This window comes from Anabrus simplex, chromosome 2 (genome assembly GCF_040414725.1).
Source record: "Anabrus simplex isolate iqAnaSimp1 chromosome 2, ASM4041472v1, whole genome shotgun sequence".
In the NCBI taxonomy this organism is placed as follows: Eukaryota; Metazoa; Arthropoda; class Insecta; order Orthoptera; family Tettigoniidae; genus Anabrus; species Anabrus simplex.
The window spans coordinates 805,703,148-805,724,861 of record NC_090266.1 but is presented as its reverse complement, the minus strand read 5'-3'; the positions used below and the strand labels follow the sequence as shown (position 1 = coordinate 805,724,861).

The 21,714-nt window shown below is 39.0% G+C and overlaps 1 protein-coding gene across 1 annotated transcript in view; it reads left to right on the top strand.

Moving 5' to 3' along the window:
- CenB1A (Centaurin beta 1A) overlaps positions 1–21,714 on the top strand; it is a 316,525-nt gene that overhangs the window by 210,432 nt on the left and 84,379 nt on the right. The window contains exons 8-10 of the mRNA XM_067141489.2: positions 6,113–6,343; positions 10,762–10,868; positions 12,037–12,217. Coding sequence (XP_066997590.2) covers positions 6,113–6,343; positions 10,762–10,868; positions 12,037–12,217 — 519 coding nt within the window. The remainder of the gene's footprint in view (positions 1–6,112; positions 6,344–10,761; positions 10,869–12,036; positions 12,218–21,714) is intronic.

Genomic DNA, 21,714 nt, shown 5'->3' with positions numbered 1-21,714 from the left:
CAGTATTTTAATCTGAACTATAATCTTAATGACACTTAAAAGTCAAATATCCTGTTTGACCTTCTAATTCCCATTTTTAGAAATGTCAAACCAAAAAATCGTAATTCATTTTTTCACAGTATTCATAGTACCCTTTCTCAGTAACTGTCTGGTTTCCCCACTTCCTTCAGCTCCACCTTAATCCCCCTCCCCCCTCTTGCCCCTCTCCTTTCCCTGCCCTCTCCCTTCCCAGTTTTCCCTTCGAGTCTTACGATACAGTCTCGGCTCCTCTCTGTGAGGCACACAGCAGTAGGCCATGCCCTAAACCAAACCAAATCCCAAACCCCATGGCACTACAGCCCTTGAAGGGCCTTGGCCTACCAAGTGACCGCTGCTCAGCCCGAAGGCCTGCAGATTACGAGGTGTCATGTAGTCAGCACAGCAAATCCTCTCGGCCGTCAATCTAGCTTTCTGGACGGGGGCCGCTATTTCACCGTTAGATAGCTCCCCAGTATTAATCACATAGGCTGAGTAAACCTCGAACGAGCCCTCAGGTCCAGGTAAAAATCCCTGACTTGGCCGGGAATCAAACCCGGGGCCTCCGGGTAAGAGGCAGGTACACTACCCCTACACCACGGGGCTGGCAGGCCATGCACCACATGCTGTAACAAAAGGTAAGTCTCATATAACCTATAACCTATGACTGATAAGCACTCTGTCCCTTTAGTTCATTAACTTTTGATTATCATTTATTTTGGTTAACTTCATGGACACAGTGTTGAATTGCAAATGTTACTTCTCTACCAGCTGTAAGAAATGTCCACTCACAACCTAAGATCGTACCTGCTATTTAGACATATTTTCATGTGCCGTCCTCGACTCACCATTTGACAACTTAAAATAGTCCTCTATTTCCTTTCAGCGTATTCAAGAAAATTACTCAAGAAAGTTTTAACAGGAAGCATTAAGGGAACATGTTTTTAACATGATGCAGTGCATCAAAGGATTTTAGATCTCGCCAAGATCCTTATTTTAATTCCATTTTTTATTTAAGTGTTGAGTACAATGTTCATTTCAGGATCTCTGGATGCTTTTATTGCCTTTTAATGTCATTTGTGTATGTTTGTACATTTGTTTTAGTTATTAGATGTGTGTGTATAAATTTGTCTTACGGCTGATGATGGCCAACCAAGACCAAAACTAGTTCCTCAACTAAAAAAATGTAATTTAAACACTGCGTAACATAGTATCAAAAAGGTGGACCATTTCAGACATTTTGTTATTATTGTGATGGATATCTGCTGTTTATTATGGTTGACTACAGTACAGCTGAATGTGTTAAACTTGTATTGTATTCAGGAATTTCAATCATCATCATCATCATTGTTACCGTATTTTTGTGGTAGGTAGAGGTGAAAGAAGGTGCGGGTGTGAACGGGTCTTAAACTACGAAATTAAAGTTAATGTAAAATTTCACAAGGTTATATTTTCTTAGCAAAAAACAAGAAATAACAATAATGGCAGGTACAGAGTAGCAAAACCACTAATCGAGAATGTTCAATTACAAGATTTGGGCTCCGAGAGCCAGACACACAATTCTGAGCAATTAGCCCAACTTTACGATATACAGAATTCAACAAAGGGGCAGAAGACCCCAATCAAGCCCAGGAGCACTTGCTCCAAATTACACAGTAAAGCCTCCTCGAGGCATACAACACTCAATTTTCGAAAAAGAGCCACTCGCTCTCAACTTTAAGCCTATCAAAGGCCACACCAAACTCCACCTTCAAGTTGTCCTCTAAGGACATATACACAGGGGTAACATACCCAACCTACTGAGGCCTATTAAGTGAGAAAAAGGTTAATTACTTGACCTCTAAAATAACAATTGAGAGGAGGTGATCAGCACTCCTAATACACTTGTTTAAAACCTACTTGGCACTAGGCCGTTAATGCAAGGGCTAATCCCATACTAAAGAGGTGACTTTTAGAAGGAAACAGTTTACGTTACATTAGAAGGGAAGAAACGGTTGTGAAAATAAGTTCACCTCAATGCAATATGAGTGGGAGATGGAGAGGGTTAAGCACTCTCTATCCCAATATGTAGTTTAGAAAGAGAATAGAGGCTAAGAGTCTACATTTTAGGGAAAGTTACATGGTAGAAACGCTTCAGACCCGCCCCGAGAGTTAAACTGCTAAGCTAGCAAGAAAAGAAGTTATTAAAAGGCCATTACCTTGGTGTAGAACTGCTCCCCGAAGAAAGAGGCGCTTCCCGCCCCCTGCTATGTACTTTACACACTGAAAGATGGTACTGAAGTGGCCTCGAGACCCGAAAATCATCAGTTTATATACTCTCGCGGAAAGTTCGAGGCGTTTTTGGAATGAGAACACCCTCCCACAAGGATTTTATTGGTTCACCAAGAAACCCCCTACACAATACGAAGAAGAAACATATTATTGGTTGAAAATTAATTCGAGAAATTCGGGATTGGCTAAATTCAAAACAAGGGGAAAGAAAGGGTTAATATTGCCAACTTAAACAATGACTGAAAGAAATTTAGCAAAGAACAAACTTTTGAAATTAAATTTTCTCAACAAAAACAGTTCTTTCACTTCGCACTAGGGTGCACCGTTGTAGTTCTTCAGTAGTGTCCTCTAGAAGAGAATGTTCACACTTCTTACTACAAGCAAAACAAAAATACATCGAAAACAACACAGTTCAGAAACTTCAAAATTTCCAAGTAGTGGCATCTTCAGGGTAACTTGAAAATTAACACATAAGACAAAGTTCAGACTTCTCCCAGTAGGGGAGTTTCAACTGGCGCAAGGTTTAAATAAGCGGCGTGGAGGTGTACCGCCCGGTACAATCATCATCATCATCATCATCATCATCATGTCACCACTTATCTGCATTTAGGGCAGTCGTTCAGGTGCCAGATTCTCTACCTGTTGTTTACCTAGTCTTTTCTTAAATAATTGCTGCATTTAGGGCAGTCGATCAGGTGCTAGATTCTCTATCTGTTGTTTACCTAGTCTTTTCTTAAATAATTGCTAAGAATTTCAAAATTTATTGAACATCTCCTTTGGTAAATTATTCCAATCCCTAATTCCTCTCTTATAAATAAATATTTGCACCATTTTGGCCTCTTGAATTCCAACTTCATTTTGTGATCTTTCGTACTTTTAAAAAACACCACTCAGTTGTCTACTAATGCATTCCACGCCATCTCTCCATTGACAACTTGAAACATACCACCTAGTCGAACAGCTCGTCTGCTTTCTCCCAAGTCTTCCCAGCCCAAACTTTGCAACATTTCTGTAATGTTACTCCTTTGTCGGAAATCAACTTGTACTTTACATGGTAGTGTTTCTGTTTGTTTATGAAGAAAGTACGTGACCTGTAAAGCACATGAAAAGCTTGCAAGAAAATCTTTGTACTATAGAGGTAATTGAAAGAATTCTGACTGAAAAGAAAAATTGAAATTGCAAAACAGTTAGGGTTGCCTGCTTTCATGCTGAGTACCATAATAGGGGGAAAAGCAAAAGATTCATGAACAGGTACAAAAGTGTTGAATATCTGCAAAGAAGCCTAAAAAACAAGGAAGGAATCTAATTATTCTGAAATAGAAGCAGTCCTCTCTTCTGGGTATCGGGAAGCTCGGCATCAAGAATTTTGGAGGATGGTAACATCTTCTGAGAAAAAAGTCCTAAGCATTGCAGAATGAATGAATGAATATTGAAAGCCTTTGAATGGATTGATTTCCTGGTTTTAGAAGCGCCAAGACAAAATTCGCACCTACATCACTGCATATGACACAGTGGCAGCGAATTACAGAACGTTTCAAATGTTGAGGGAGCACTGTACCATGTTAAGACAAAAGAAAACCTGACCGACCTTTGCAAACTTTTTCACAAAAAAGTGACTATTGTGTGACTGAAGAAATGATGCCATATAATTTATGTTTTTCATACTTTTTTTTTTTTTTTGAGTGTATGTACAGTATGTATGTATGATGGTGACACTTGATTTTTGTGAGCACTGGGCTATTTCATTATGATTTCTTCTGTGATTTCTTATGTTTCAGTAGTGTTGTCATTTTTTGTGTTTGTGTGCAGTGATTACTTTTTTATGTGACTGGAATTGTTACGGCCTATGCTTACATGTTTTCAGTGATGTTTTTAACTATGGGCACATACAGTTGAATTGCGCTAGTAATTAGGCTTATTGTGAAAGTCACACTTCTCGCCTGTTTATTGGTCAGAAAACATGAATGGAAGGTACTGAGGACTAAAGCGTTGAAGTTAATTGCACTGATAAAAATCAATGGATATGAAAGGTAATCAACTAACCGGAATGGAACTAAGCAAGGTTGCAGTTTATCCCCGTCAATTTTAATGTTTGTATAGAACAGGCAGTAAAGGAAATCAAAGAGAAATTTAGAAAGGGGAATTAAGGTTCAAGAAGAGGAAATCAGAAGTCTAAGATTTGTGCATTTTACTTTATCTGAGTATGTAGAAGATATGGAGAAACTGCTGAATGATATGAATACAATCTTGGAGAACAAGTGCATGATCAAAATAAATTTACAACAGGAGTAACGGAATGTAGTCAAATGAAATTAGTTGATGCCCAAAATATGAGGTTTTGTATTAAAAGAAAAAGGAAACAGATGTAAATAGTTATCTGGATAGTAAAATAACCAGTTATGTTTAACCCTGCAACGGGTGACTATATTACCTCCAACCACTAAGCATGTCTGGGAGTTTTGCAAATAAATTTTATAAAATCACGTAAAAGATAATAGTTGACTAATAATTAAGTATTACATGTCATTTTATTCAGAAAAAAAAATAAAGAAAAATACAGTAAGAAATCAAACTCGCCAATTTAGTGTCTTAAGGATGTTTCGATTAAATATTCCACGCAAAAGAAAAAGTCTAAATAGTCCATTAAGTTCTAGGCAACAGTGAGGTAACAAAAGTAGGTTTATCACTGTTATGTTACATACAAAATGTGCAAATTTTTATGCTGATCAATAATATATATATACACTTTTCACTATCTTGAACTGTTGTAAAGGTAAGAGGAGAGGAAAAAAAACTAAATAATATAATACATGCACATCACTCCAAAACACAGACCGCTTACTCGCACTCATCCTCGGCATCTTCAGGGTGGCTTCTCATTCTTCCTGCCTTGATGGTTCTCCATTAATATTCTAATTTATGGTATCAATCTTGATGGACACCACAGTTACATCCTGGGCACCAGAAGTGGCTGCGTGAGTTTTTTCTGCAGTTAGACGGGGCACAAGCATAGTTTCTTTCCTGGGAGGTGTAGCAGTTGACGTCAGAATCATAATTTCCTTCTTCCAGAATGACATCACTATCTTCTTCGCTTTCTAAGTCTAATAGACAGCCACGAATTTCACTGCTCCATGATAATTCATTCATTTCAGATGCAAATACGCTGGGAACACTCACTAGGCAACCACACCAAACAAGATGACTGTCTGCATTATGTTCTTTTTCCGTGTGTATGCTAGCCTTCTCCATGACTAAATTACATTACCGATATGTTATAATTATAAACAGACTTTCCTCTTTAAAGTGATGTATAATATCTGGTCAATATATTGACAATAAAGGAGCTATCACGAGATTAGTAAGCGCTGACATAACTTTAGTGGTAGAGCTATAAGGAAATACGCGCGTGTTTACTGGTTATAGGGTTAAAGTAAATAGGATATTAGATATTGATATGATTCAGATAATTATTTAGTAGAATATTTTCTATGAGCATTGCTGATCAAAGTTGCTGACCAGAATGAAGTTTCCATGGTCAAATGAAGAAGTTTTTGGGTAAAGCTGGACTTGAACTATGGACTTTCTGAACTCATGTCATTTATGTAGGAGTTTTTGTAAGTTTATAATTGTACATACTTCATTATTGTGATGTCCAGCCAAATTGTTGATGGTTTTAATTTGTTCCCGGATTTTTTTTTTGTATGGTTTTTCCATGGGCCATCCAAAAATGGAGAATTGAGGTTCCACTGTGTTTTCTGACTATATTTCTCGTGGTGCTGAGATTGTCATCCACAATATCCTACATTGGTTGTGGGTTATGTTACAGGAGTCACATACTGCAAGCAGACTCTGATGAAATGTATGAATCATGGATCTCGGCCATGCAACAAGGGATTGGTGCTGCAATCCAACTGAGCATTAGTGAAGAACCATGTAATAATGTAGGTGGCAGTAGTACCAACAGTGGTCGCAATTCAGTACCATCTCATTCTCCCAGTGCCAGTTCAGCCAGTGAAACAGTAGATAAACCTTCTCCTGATAAGCAGCGCAAATCTAGGTAAGTACTGACAAGTGCTGCTAACTGAATAGGCGTAATATTGTATTCTGTAAAATAATTTTATATCTTATTACTGTCTTTCAAGAGAGGTGAAGTATATGATTATAACCATTAATGATTCAGAGGTGTTAGTTTCCAGACGAGGCAATGAACCATTATAATTATTCTTTACATATGTTTGGCAGTGCTGCAGTTGAATGGTTTTGGTTTCAAATCTCTACAACTATAATACTTTCAAGATCTACAACAAACATAGATAGGACTTAAAAAGTTCACACAAAATCTTGTGAAAAATGGGGCAGTGTTAGACCTTGGGAGCAAATGTAATATTGTTAACAAAAATTAATAGCTTGTTGCATAGGTTTTGCAACCTCTTCCAGAGTTTTAGCTTCCGTTCCATGTCATCACATAACCTTGTTGACTTAATTCCTTGCACTCTATCCAGGGCATAGGGTGTCTGGCAATGATTTTGCTCTCTCTCTCTCTGTGGCCAAATTCTCCGATCTCTCTAGCATCCAAACATACTCTCACGGAACCATTCGCCTTTGGAACAGCCAGGATAGGACTTAAAAATGGTGTAGGTGATTTAGTTATGATCCCGTTGTTCTCCATGTCGTCCACCAACTCCTTCACCTGAGGAAATAACTTCTCGGGAATGGGGTATGGCATCTGCTTGAACGGTTCCCAATTGTTTACGATAATTTTGTAATTGGGTATCTTTCCAGGCTTGGACCCAAATATGTTCTTATGCTGTACCAAAATTTCCTTCATTTTTCCACGGGCTTCTTCATTCACCGGTGCCTCAGCTAATTTCTCTGGTAGCAATTTTGAAAATTTATTATCCTCTTCTGCTTCTAAATTTAGCGTCATGGCCTCAAAGTACTCTGTTAGTTCATTACAATTTTCTATCCAATTTACCGGAAAACCTTCTCAATTCTAGGGCTTTCCCATCATTGCATTGCTGAAAACCTTTGATTTGCTAGTGCAGCGTTAAATCGCTAGGGAATAAAAAACTAGGAAAACCTGCTACAGAAACTTAAAACTTGCCTGTAGAAATCTCATAATTTTCTATCTTTTAATCAAGTTTTTGAGTGTTATAAAATATTGAGGAGAGAAAGTTAGAGATCAGAGATGGTTTGCATCTCGGTCATCCTTGTACATCAAAAACAAAAGTTAACAATGAAAATACCGAGCTCGATAGCTGCAGTTGCTTAAGTGCAGCCAGTATCCAGTAATCGGGAGATAGTGGGTTCGAGCCCCACTGTCGGAAGCCCTGAAGATGGTTTTCCGTGGTTTCCCATTTTCACACCAGGCAAATGCTGGGGCTGTACCTTAAGGCCACGGCCACTTCCACTTTCTAGGCCTTTCCTATCCCATCGTCGCCATAAGACCTATCTGTGTCGGTGCGACGTGAAGCAAAAAAAACAAAAAAAAAAACATTGAAAATTAGTCAGAGTACATTTCACTGATGACACTATTTTGAATGGAAGGCCACACATACCCTTTTAGAGTTTTCAGCATGAACTGTTGAGAGAATCACCAGCATTCTGAAATATTATTGTGAGGTACAGTGCAATTTACCTTCCACTACTCTGTTCAGAATAATCTGTGAAGTGTTTTATCAGATCTGAAATGTTGCGAAGCTCCCCTTTCTGGAGTTTAAATTCCAAGACCTTGTTAATACATTTCAGGATTATCCTGGAAAGTACAGTATTTTTCTTGGGATGGATATTAGGGGAATTCTGCTTTATCACTGCTCTCAAGATCAAATTCTCGCTTATCTTGCTTCCCGTCATTCCTCTTATTATAGTTGAGGACCTCAGTGAAGCATTTACTCTCTCATGACTGCTTTTCTTGGGTAGCAATGGTATTTCTCTTCTATATCTCTGATATATTGAGTCTTCCATAAGCCCTATTTCGACAGCAATTCTGTAATGCAGTTTAATTGTTTACTCTTGCTGTTGGGAAAGCCCTAGAATTGGGAAGGTAGCACCCATAGCCTTATTTAAGGTACAGCCCCAGCCTTTACCTTGTGCAAAAATGGGAAATAATGGAAAACCATCTTCAGGGCTGCCAACAGTGGGATTCAAACCTAATATCTCCCAAATACAAGCTCAGAGCTACGTGATTCTGATGGAGGGCAAGAACATGGCCTATTTTAATAAACAGCTACTGACAAACTGTTAGGTATATGCATTAAGACATTTAGTGATATCTGGAAGGGAGAGCACAGGTCACTATGCTACCATGTTCACTGTTGCCAAGCCTACAAGAATCTGGCAAAATAATCAGTATGGTTATTAGAAATTTTGGTAATTACTTTTCAGCCTATCACAGGCTTCGTATTGGTTTTTGGGTGTAACTTTGGTTCTGCCAATAAAATTGAGAGGGTGTGTCCGGATTAGTCCAGAATCCTCTCGAACTTTCCTTTCAGATATATAAGCTGCGGCTTTTCTGGCTATCTTGTCTATTGATCGCCGCATTTCTGAGAGTGTGTATATTAAGACAGGAGGCCTCATTCATCGCCATGCAGACTAACAGCCAAGGTAATGACCACCAGACTTATTTTTCTGTAGCTACCTCCACAGACTTGCACGAGGGGGTCCTTATTTCTAATTATGTAACCAACCTTTCCTGAAATGTAAATTTTCGTTCGGCTAATGTAAAATTTCATAAAGTTTGCAACTGTAAACTGGGGATAGAGAGTGCGTTACCCTCTTGAGTTCCCCTTCAACTTGGTTTGAGGTGACTACGATTTTGTGACTGTTTTTCTTCCCTTTTGCCTCTCTGAAACATTCTTTAAATTCTTTATGCTTTTGCAATGTACTGTGCTTGCCTCTGTGCTTTCTACTGCTAGGTCTTATTAGTATTCACTTTCTCCTTGATCTGTTTCCACCTATCTGCGTCGGTGCGACGTAAAGCAACTAGCAAAAAAAAATCTGTTTCCGGAGTGAATGATATCCTGGGTTCTCTCAGACATCTACTACTTCTCTACTTCTTGGGATGATTAATTTTTTTCCCAGAGAGTTTTGCTGGTGTCAGGAATGTAGCTCTTTACAGTGCTTAAAGATTGAATCATGTCTGTTTCTGTTGTCTCAGAACACATTTCTTTTTTTAGTTCCAGTTGGAAATCATCTTTGATCTTCTACTCTGTTTCATCACTTTGCATCTATTACTGTGTCATTGAAATTTCTTGCTTACTGCCAGGGTCTACACTGAAACTCTGTTAGCATGAGATGATCATTGTTAACGTTAGTTCCTACCTTATTTCAAATAGCAATGACAGATCCTCAGAATATCCTAGTCATTGCAATATTATCAATTTAGACATCTGGAGAAACCTTTCGAGCTGTTAACGACATTTCTTATGTAGCGACGGAGCATCTCTGGTAATCAGATGATGGCTTGAACTGGAATTTGTAAGCCTTACCACATTATCTTTCTCATTGCCAAGATCATGCAAGCTCACCACATGCTCCAGACCTCCATAATCCCCCCTACCTCGGCTATAAAGTCTCCCATGATCATCATTACTTTTCTTTTAGTAATCTTTTCCACTGTGCTGAGGTGAGTACCTACAAAAAATACGCATTTCTCAAGATTTCAGCTAGTAGACATCCTCTCCATTTAAAGTCCTCTCCTTGTCCCACACAAAGTGTTTCTCATTGTAGTTAAGCTTGAGTTATTTTAGGCTGCATCCTCCTCACAAGTGTTCAAATACGAGAGTTTGTTAATACCATGGACTATGACTAAGAATTTGTGTCTTGTTCATCGTTTTAGAGAAATACACCAAGCCAGGCTGAGTGGCTCAGATGGTTGAGGTGCTGGCCTTCTGACCCCAACTTGGGAGGTTCAGTCCTGGCTCAATCCGGTGGTATTTGGAGGGTCTTAAACACGTCAGCCTAGTATTGGTAAATTTACTGGCACGTGAAAGAACTCCTGCAAGACTAAATTCCAGCACTTCGGTGTCTCTAAAAAAAAAAAAAAACGTAAAAATTGTTGGTTGGACGTAATGCCAATAATATTAAATTATTATTATTATTATTATTATTATTATTAAAACATACTCATTTTAATAATAGTTCCAGTATATGATTATTAGATTTTTTATTTTATAATGCTATTTGTTCGGGGCGTCAACCTATGAAGATCTTTTGCCCCTTGATTATGAACTTAATGAAAAATAGAGAGTATAGCTGCTAATTAACAAATTTTGATACAAGATAATTGAATAAAATGTTCTGACAGTAGGAAGCAGAATGGTGGGAAGGTAATGAGGTTATCGAAACTAATAAAACCCTTTTCCCAGGTACCTTGAGGTCTTCAGTGACAGCATAAAGTTAAAATATACATTTTGGCAATTTTCCAGAAATAATGTCTGTGATTGTCGCATGTTGCTGAATTGAACTGTGTTTCAGGATGTGGGAACAGTTGCTGAAAATTCCAGGCAATGATGCCTGTTGTGATTGTGGAAATCCAAACCCTCGATGGGCAAGCATAAATCTTGGGATTACTCTTTGCATTGGTATGTTTCTTCCATCCTCTCTGGAATTATTTAATTATTGGTAGTTAGTAGTAGTGATAATACATTAAAGATGTAGATACAATAGTGAAAGTTATAATGAAGTAAGTGGTCAATAATAATTCTGTGATGTCTGACTAGCTCAAGAAATTCAAAGGAAATATTTACTCCAATATGTACACGATCAAACATCTGCATATTCCTAAAAACTTCGTAGTATTGTATCATTCTGTTCATCGTAATTGCGTGACAAATATCCAACCATCGACAGAAATTGCTGCCAGTCATTCTGCAATGGATAATTGTTTGCTACACTAAAAAAAAAGTTTTCTTTTACTAACATAATTAGGATTTTTCAAGTAATCAATTTTTGTGTCTATACATGCTGCTGGGTCATATGGTGCTCAATGGGATCCTGTGGCTGTATATAAAGCAGTGACTGGCTGCTGGAATGCTTTCAGTGTTACTTTGTGAAGCAGGTATACGAGAGCATCACACATCGATGATGTGGTGTCAGTGGAATACTACTTACTGCAAAGACACGGGATTGTAAGCCAGCTACATGCAATTGATCACCACTTGATTGTCACTTAATGTGTGGTGCCACAGTTGTTTAAATTTCTGCTGCTGCTGTTGTCTGGGTCATCCGAATCATGTGCCAATCCTCCCACATCATTATCCGTCAGGTTGGTCCTTTTCCAAATCTCTGAACATGTTTCCCTTCCTTTGACTACTGCTGTCATACACGTACCATACATGCATTTTGGCCAACATGTGCAGCTGCAGCCCACACAGATAACCCACTCTCACACAGATGAACTATCCAGGCCCTCTCGAGTGGTGACAATTGTTGATATCCTGGTCATAACCATCGGCAAGGCATGTTTCTCAAGTGAACACTTCACGTTACTGCACATCAACTATGCTCTACTGGGCTTTGAATACAGGAGGTGGTTTATTCATCACCAGTCAGGTGGGGAAGTTCAGACATACAGTCTGATTGGCCTGAAACCAGTATCATTGTAATTCGTTGTAAGTTTGATTTTTGCATGTATAGTGGTATGGTTAATTGTGGGTGTTTTACTCTAATTCTTCCTCTAATATTATTTAATTTTTTAATATTTTTAAAACGAAGCTGAAGGAGTGTTAACCAGAATTGTTTTATTTGTAGAATGTTCAGGTGTTCACCGGAGTCTTGGTGTTCACTACAGCAAAGTGCGCTCACTCACACTAGATGCATGGGAACCAGAGATTCTGAAAGTTATGGCAGAATTGGGCAATTCAATTGTCAATAAAGTGTACGAGGCCAACATAAGCTCAAGTTTCACTCGTGCTACACCTAAGTGCCATGGGTAAGTTGATAAATATTTAACTTTTACACTTATATTAGAATTTGTTGGATATCTCCTGTCTGTAGACTGTTGAATTGATGATAGGCCCTTGGAAACAACAGTCGTTGTCATCGTCTCCTGTATGCTGATAATTTATTGTCGTTGAAACAGAATAACTGCTTTTGATCAAAATTAGACTGCTGTGGTCTGTTGTATATAAGAACTGCAAAAGAGTGTAGAGCATAGTTTCCCTTGAATATGCTAATATACTTTTCTTAAAAGGAGGTAGGTTTCATTTAATATCAAAACAATTGTAATATGACCTCTCTTCTTTTTCCTTTTTTTCTTTCTTTTTTTTTTTGCTATGACCTGCAGTTTTCTTATATCTGCTATGGTTGGCTAAACTTACTTTGTTGTAATTCTGTTTTAAACATGTTTTACTGCAGTAATAGTGCTGAAAATACTGCAGCTAGGTGTACTTGCCATAGTATGAGACAGACCAACAAATGATTACCAGGGCCGATTTACAAAACACCCGGTATGTCAGCTCAACTTTTGCTGTAGAGCATACTGTCATATTCAGTGTAGTTACTTGGTGTGTAATTACCTAATTTTTTGGTAATCTGTAAATGGCCATTTATTAAAATTACTGTATTCTTGCCGTAAGGAAATACAGACTTCATGGGCATAGGGAACAAAATGGTTTGGACATTTTAAAGAAAACATCCTAGTAATTTCTTGGAGTTAAACTAGAAAGCAACAAAAATCCTTTTACAATGTGGCTAATAATATCTATGTAGCTTTTCAAACCATGTACACGGGCTTACACTGCCACTTTGGTGGTCAACCATTACGATATCCTTTAAGAAGAATGATAACAAAATTGCTAAATATTTTTCTATATGTGTGCATGCATAAGAAAAAGGACCACTTCTCGGTTAACAGTTCACAAAATAAATGTAAAAAAGCACTCAAGGGAGAAAAATGTCGAATTTTTGTTTTTGATACCTGTGTATTGCTTAGACCGTCATCTACTCACTGCGTGAATTTAAAAAGCCCTCTGACAATAATCACTGTTAAAACATGAGCTTTCGCCATAAGACCTATCTGTGTCAGTGCGACGTAAAGCAAAAAAAAAAAAAAAAATGTGCTGTATTTAATACTAAGAAAAGAGACCACTTTTCGCATCATAAGCCTGGCTCCACACACACTCGCTGTCATAGCTGCGCGAGCATAAGATAAGATGACTCGGATATAAACCCTAGCTGGACGCTTTTAATAAAGGTAACAGGTTTCATAAACATCCTGTCTGCTCCAAACATTTCCGATACCGATGCAGTCTTTCAGTGTATTTCACACTGTGGAGAAGTTTGCGATGAATGCATTAGTACGAAACCAGCCAATGACGTCAGCTAAGAGAAAAAATTATGACAGGAAAGAAACTTACACAATTTATCGCTTCAGAGGGCAGGAGGTGTGTCAGTCATTCATTCAATTTGTATTCGCTTGTGGCTCTAAGAGGCTAAAAACTTTAAAGGGACAATTCAAGAAAGAAGAGATGCAGCTTAAAAATTCACCAAAATGTATTAAAGAATTCTCAGATAAAATCTATTCCTTTTGATGATCGTAAACATACAATCGACTATATGAATGATTTCAGTGAAGAAAATGAACAAAATGCACTCTCGTTCTGGTATCCCATCTGGCATACATTTTGCAGTAACATAGTAGGTCAGAAACCCAAGACTAATCTTTGTATGACTTGTAGAAGCAATCAAACTGTAATAGGGAAGCTGTCAATTAATTAATGAGGAGGAAATAAGAAATCCGATGGAGAAGGCTATACAACATCTTAATCATGTCCAAGCAGAGTGAACTGCTTATAAAAACACCATAGACAATTGTAGACAAGGGATTAGACAACTGGAAACTCCATTGTCTCTTGGGCCACGTTGCTGTAACACATACAAAGGCACAGTATGCTCAACAGGTGCACTTACCATACGATCCGCAATATGTTGGACCCATTTTCTATCTTACAGGCTACAAAGTAGGTCTCTTTGGTGTAGCTTGTGAACCACTTAACAAATTTGTTTTGTACATTATTCCAGAAGCTTGTATTGTGGGTAAAGGAGTAAATACTGTCTTATCTCGTGTACATCAGTTCTTGGAAAACTTTTCAGTAGGTGAGGAACATCTAGAATTCCATGCTGATAACTGTGTTGGGCAATATAAAAACATCTTAATGAGATACCTCCTGTGGAGAGTTATGACAGGAAAGAACAGCAGTTGAAAAATTTCATTTTTGCCAGTGGGACACACGAAATTTAAACCTGATTTGTATTTTGGTTGTTTCAAGAGAGCATTATGCAAATGGTCCATTCATTGAACAAATCCCTAATTTACTCATTGCCTTTAATATAAATACCAATAATTTCATGAAAATATTTAATTATAAACACGTTAACAACTTCCCTACTGCAACAGTAGCCACTTCCAATCCACTGATTCACGCTACACTCCCTCCGCCTACTCCTAATGTTCTCAATGCTCTGCTTACCTCACCTCTCCCGACTCATTCTCTGCCTTCACAGTCACACCCCTACAATACACGTAGTAGCAGAATAACGACTGCCAGATCGTCTCAAACAACCAACAAGATTAGTCACCTCTCTGGCAACACTAGGGGTAAGCGTTTTTAAACTTTCATTCATTAGTAGAATGTTCTCTGTGTTTCCAAAACTTACATTTACTTTTCCTATACATTTCAGTTTTCAACACGCGTCACATTGCGAATTCTGTAACCGTACGTATGTACGATCCCCAAATTTTTAGGTTAGGAAATTTTCGTATATAGTTTGTAATGTTAAAATCATGTAATTTTGTTTATTGAGAATGTAAAAACGTAATATTATAAGAAGAATGTGTAGTTAGGGAATATTGCATATGTGCATCATTATATTTTGTATAAATTTCCGTTTGGGTAAGAGTCTGTAAATATAGCCTAGCCGTAAGGATTGTGCAACCAGGAAATCTGCGACTATATCGGGAAGGACGGTTGAAGTCAGTTGGATGTGTTGCAACAAGTGGCTTGGAAGCACGGGGTACGGCAGGTAGTATAGGCTGAAGAATTGGAGTGGATCAATGTGGATGTACGTGAGTGGACATTCGATGTCACAACAGACGCACGATAGCCAGTACGAGGGCTTTGTTTTTAAGCGAGGTTGGGTTGACTGAGTGACGCGTCAAGAAGTGCCTGTGAGAGCGTTGCTACCTATAAACTTTCCAGGACGCTATAACCACGTGCAGCAAGCCTATATAAGCAGGTACGCGTGTGCGGCAAGTCATTCGGATTCGGATTCTAATGCTATTTCTGATTGTGTTTCTGTCTCTGATTCTGTGTGTTTCTCACTCGGACTGGCGTGCGGGAGTTACTTTGCGCATAGTCCTAGGCAAAGTTGTATTGTTCTTGAGTATCGTTTTCGGAGTGAGCACGCTATATGCTGCTGATGCTAATGAGTTTCTGTTGGCGGTTAGGTCAAAGACGCTACTTAAGTGTTTATTTGTAACTCCAACTCTGTATAATAGTTGGACTACAATTCTTCGATGAAATTTTGTACAGTGGATGTGGTGATGCGTACAGAATTGAGATTCGGTAGTGGATGTGTGTTTGAGCACAGAGCTGATTCTTGGTCGAGGAAATCGTCGGCCGAGTATCCACTTTCAGTTGCAGAAACCTGAGGCGTTACACAAACCTGTGCGGCACTCGAGAAGAACTCAAGACGTCGATGAAGTGTGTAAATAAGGTTAGGGATGCTCTTCGTAAAGAAGGTTGCATCCGTACGTAGAGAAAGTCGTCGTACTTTTCTCTACCAAAATACGATTTTTGTTCTATAACAGTAGTGAGTGTAGTGGGACTCTTACCTGGAGGTATGTTAAGAAATGTATATATAGTATCAACAATTTTATTGATGGTTTGTAGTGTGTATATTTGCCTTTGTAAATGACAAACGAGTAGGTCTCGTCAAGTAATGATTTGGTTGTTGTTAGTAGTGTGTATATTTGCCTTTGTAAATGACAAACGAGTAGGTCTCGTGAAGTAATGATTTGGTTGTTGTTAGTGGTGTGTATATTTGCCTTTGTAAACGACAAACGAGTAGGTCTCGTGAAGTAATGATTAATGTTGGTCGTAGTTGTTTGTACGTTGCCTTTGTGGACGGCAATCAGGAGGGGGTCTCTTTAAGTGATGATTATTGTGGTATTTATTATATTTTGTTTATTATTTTGGGAGTAAAGTTCTGGTATCAAACTTGCAGTAAATCTTTTTATCAGTAGAGTATGGATGAACCTGGCTTGCTACCCAAATCTAATTTCAGGAGTAAACAGGTAAGGTTATAAAGTAAGTCTGGAGCTTCGTCAGCCTGATGACCGTCGCCTTGGGAGAGGGAGTTACTCATTGCTCAACATAGTTATATGTTCCTGTAATTGTTTTACAGGTAGCGCCCATTATCTTAGTATTTATACTTATTTCACTCACCGTTAATTAATATATATTTTTAATTATTTTTGGAAATTACAATTCTCCCACATCTAAAGCTTTATTGAAAACCCTATTTGTTGAATCTACGCAAGACAGCTCGTGACTACAATCTACTACAAAGATTATTCCATGAAAGAGACACAACACTTCTGCACACTGATGCTTCAAGCGCCTTTTGACGTTATTATGGAACTACTTGGAGTCAACAACTCTATCATAATTCTACGTACCTGGTTCTCATTCAACAATGTTCGAAGATTTAGTTTTTTATATTTTACTTAATCCACGCTTCATTAATATCAACAAATTTGTACAATCAGTTGTATGTTGGATCATGATTGTCTCATTCTACAAATAATCAGCTTGTACTACTTTTAAACAAACACTAATATTCATTCCATGTACATAAAATACTATGACAAGTTTATTATGTCCCATTTTAACATCAGTGTAACATTTGTATCTTAAACTTAAAGATTGTAAAGGAAGACTATATGGGAATGTTTAAGAAAGAAGAATGTACCCAAAGGGCTTATCCAGAAAGTTAAAATGCTTTACGAAGACTGCTGCAGTTGCGTACAGATAGGAAACGCTAATTCTGATTGGTTCCAAACCACTAAAGGAGTGCAACAAGGCAGGACCCTTTCACCATTACTTTTTATCACTGCCATGGATGAAGTCATGAAAGAAATTAAGCAGAAGAACAATATGGACATCAATGCATTTGCATTTGCAGATGATGTAGTAATTTGGGGAAATACAGAGAAGGAAGTCCAAGAGAGGCTGAACACCTGGAATGAACATTTGAAAGCATACGGATTAACAATAAATAAATCAAAAACTGTTACTATGTCTCTGTCAACAGGCAGAAGAAGAAAGGAAAAATAATGCTGGAAGGTACACAACTGGAAACAGTAGACCAATATAAATATCTTGGGTGCATCATTTCAAGTGATAACAGAATACAGCATGAGATTAACAACCGCATTCAAAAATCAGCTCAGTTTTACCATCAAGTTCGGAACCTCCTCTGGAACGAACAAGTTCCCTTAAGATCAAAGCAGATTCTATTCCAATCATACTTCACCCCCATAATAACATATGGCCTAGAAACCTGCACAACAACCCAACAAGTGGACAGCAAACTACAAGCTGCAGAAATGAAGTTCCTACGAACTATGGTACAGAAGACAAAAAGGGACAGGGTAAGGAATGAAAGAATAAGGGAGCAAGCTGGTGTGTACCCATCCCTGAATGAAAAAGTGACAAGGGCCCGTTTGAAATGGTTTGGCCATGTCAAACGAATGGACGATGGAAGGACAGCAAAACAATGGCTATACACAGTCGTGGCCGGAAAACGACCGGTAGGAAGACCTAGGAAGAGGTGGCTGGACCAAGTGAAAGAGGACATAGGAACAAGAGGAATCAGCTGGGATGTCGTCTTGAGAGAAGAGTGGTACATGGACAGACAGAAGTGGAGAGTGCTCGTAAACCACACCCGGGCAACTGGAGTGGAAAACTGATGATGATGATGAGTTACATTTAATCGCTTTTTCCACAGACTAGATTTTTACAGCTGTTTTATCTTGTATTAATTCTTGTATTATACTTTAATAAGGAACCCAGTTCAGGGCCCTGACTTAGCTTTAGATTAAGTGTGGCTGAAGATGCTTACAAAGCTTAAGCGAAACATGTCCCATTTTAACATCAGTGTAACATTTGTATCTTAAACTTAAAGATTGTGCAACTACTGTAAGCTTATTGAAATACTGAACAGATAAACGTTGACTCAACTAAGTGTAAATAACAAGGATAATGGGCGCCACCTGCAAAACAATTGCAGGAATATTTAATTGTGTAGAGCAACGAGCCACTCCCTCTCCCAAGGCGACGGTCATCATGCTGACGAGGCTCCAGACTTGCTTTGTAACCTTACCTGTTTGCTATATAACCCCTGAAATTAAATTTGGGTAACATGCCAGGTTCAGCCTTACTCCACTGACAAAAGACTCACTTAAAGTTTGATTCTATGACTTTACTCCCAGAATAAGAACTAATATGTGACAAACACCAACAAAATAAACACTTATGCAACCCACTTAGTGCTTGCTGTTTACATAGAGCTAATATACACAATACTACCCAACAAAATCATCTCTTCACTAGATTTACTCGTTTGCCGTCTACAAAGGCAAATTAGACATCATTAAAATCATCACTTAAAAATCGAACATCATTATACTTTTAACATACCTCCAGGTAAGAGCCCCTTCGCACTCCACTGTTACCGTGAATTCTAATCTGGTAGAGAAAAGTACGACGACTATTTCTCTACATATGGATGCAACCTTCTTAAGACGAGCATCCCTAGCCTTATTTACACTTCTTCGTCGACGTCTTGAATTCTTTCCAATTGCTGGCTGGACAGAAAGTGTTACATCTCCAGAGGCAAGCAAACAGCAAAATTCTCCATCAACTGAAGCTGCATACTCGGGTGACAAGTTCCAAACAAACACTTTCTTTTACAGAAAGTCCACTGCAAAGCCGGTAAGTTGTTGAGATTATACCATGATCGCTCCGTAACAGATACTCACGTACAATAGCAGATCGTATAGCAAACTGCGCAAATACGTCGCTCCCGCAGACCAGTACAAATGAGAAACACACAGTATCAGCATCAGAGTCAGAAACACAACGAGAATCAGAATCAGAATCAGAATCAGAAACAGAATCAGAAACAGAATCAGAAACAGAATCAGAATCAGAATGACTCGCCGCACACGCGTACCCACTTATATATCCTTGCTCCACGTGGTAATAGCGTCCTGAAAAGTTTTGTGGTAGCAACGCTCACACCGGCACTTCTTCCCGCGTCACTCTGTCAACACAAACCTCACTCAAAACAAAGCCCTCGCATTGGCTATCGAGTATATGATGTGACATAGATCGTCCACTCATGTATGTCCACATTGATTCACTCCAATTCTTCAACCGATACAACCTGCCGTACCCCGTGTTTTCAAGCCACTTGTTGCAACACTTCCAACTGACTTTAACCGTCCTTCCCGATATAGTCGCAGTTTTCCCGGTTGCACAATCCTTACGACTAGGCCATATTTACAGACTCTTACCCAAACGGAAATTTATACAAAATATAATGATGAACATATGCAATATTCCCTAACTATACATTCTTCTTATAATATTACGTTTTTACATGGTAAATAAACAAAATTACATGATTTTAACCTAACAAACTATATACGAAAATTTCCTAACCTAAAAACTCGGGGGTCGTACATACGTACGGTTACAATTGTAAAGTATTGGAATGATGGTTTTTAATAAATTTGTTTGAAACTTTTTACATCAAGAGAGCATTTCGGAAAAATGAAAGTGAAGTTATTGAAAATATAATTAATGTCACTCGTAAAAGTTGTCATGTTTCTAGCTGTATTATTCCTGTCGCTGTTGGCACAGAATCTAGAAATGTGACAATTCCTACTTATGACTGGCAAAACAAGTTCCGTGCTGGAATGAAACACATTCCACAAATAACCCAGATACATCACTTTGTTTATATGAAAGAGCACCCTGTTGTAGTGTTGACACAGAAGTCCCTAGTTTCTGACAAATTACCCTACCCCATCTTTCCAGAAGATCCACCGCCTGACTTCAGTGATCTTATGTGACCTTATGCAAGTCATCAAATCTCAAGGAATTAGCATTGATAGACAATGTGTTTCCATGAAAAGATTAGACCCTTCGTATCAGAAGATAAGAAAGATATATTATGTTCTGCTCTAACATCTTTCCCTGCTCCGACAACACCGCCACCAACCACCTCAAGTGAAAATCTTACTGAGCCGGCTTCTGCTTCTCCTGCTCTGCCAATAATTACACCATCATCTTCTTCAAAAAGTGTAACGCCTAAAATAACAAGTAAGTCTCCACGAACCTACTACGCTGGCGTAGCAGGGGGAGAAGTGATACTCCCACGTGGCGCGTCCCAGGTGGCGGATAGGGAGGTCCTATCCGGCTTGCCGGCGGACTTGAGGGAAATAAAATACCTCTTGAGGACCAAACACACCTACCCCCTGCGGGTGGGGGGCACACATGTAGAATACACCCGCGGTATCCCCTGCCTGTCATAAGAGGCGACAAAAAGGGGCGACCTAGGCGCGGACATGGATTGCGGTTTGGTATAATGTGTTGGACCTCCTGTGGATGGGAGGGGTTGAATACATCCACAGGTAATCCCTGCCTGTCGTAGAAGGCAACTAAAAGGGTCATGTGGCCATGGTCCCCTCTTTATTTTTTATTGTTTTTTTTTTAGGGTTAGTTGTAGACCATCTCAAAATTTTTGATGTGCGTGCTGCTCGGAGAGGGAGCTCCTACGTGTGCGACTACACTCGAAAGCCTGTGTCAGTAACCACCCAGGAAGCGGCGGGTTGGAGTGTCATGTACTCGGGCAGTAGTATCCGCCTGACAACACAGGTCCCTGCACAGCCGAATGCCAAAAGGACATATTATTAATTTTTTTTCCTCCTTTATATTTAGTGCTCTGTACACACTATGATGGGGTACATGCTATTGTGGGTGACTGGAGGAAGGAAGTCTTCGTACTTATTTCCTCAGTCCTCGCGTATTAGGCATCGTCCAACATCGGACGCCGGGCAATACCTGCTATGACCAGGTGGGTATTGCCTTGGCTGCTTGGCTCGGCTACAGAGACCCTTGATCGAAGTGGGTGGTATTCGGAGAGGATGATTTCGGGCATGGCGTCGAAACAACTTTCGCCTGCCACCTCGGATAGTTCGCTACCCAAGTCTTTAACTTTTGATTCCCTAAGGGAGCCAGCCCCTTGGGAACAAGCGCAGCGAATTAGTCTGGGTTCCAGCTTCCCTAGGTTCCTGGTTGCTACTGGAACCGATGGGCACGATTTCAAGATGGTTAAATCGATACTTTTTAGTCTCGT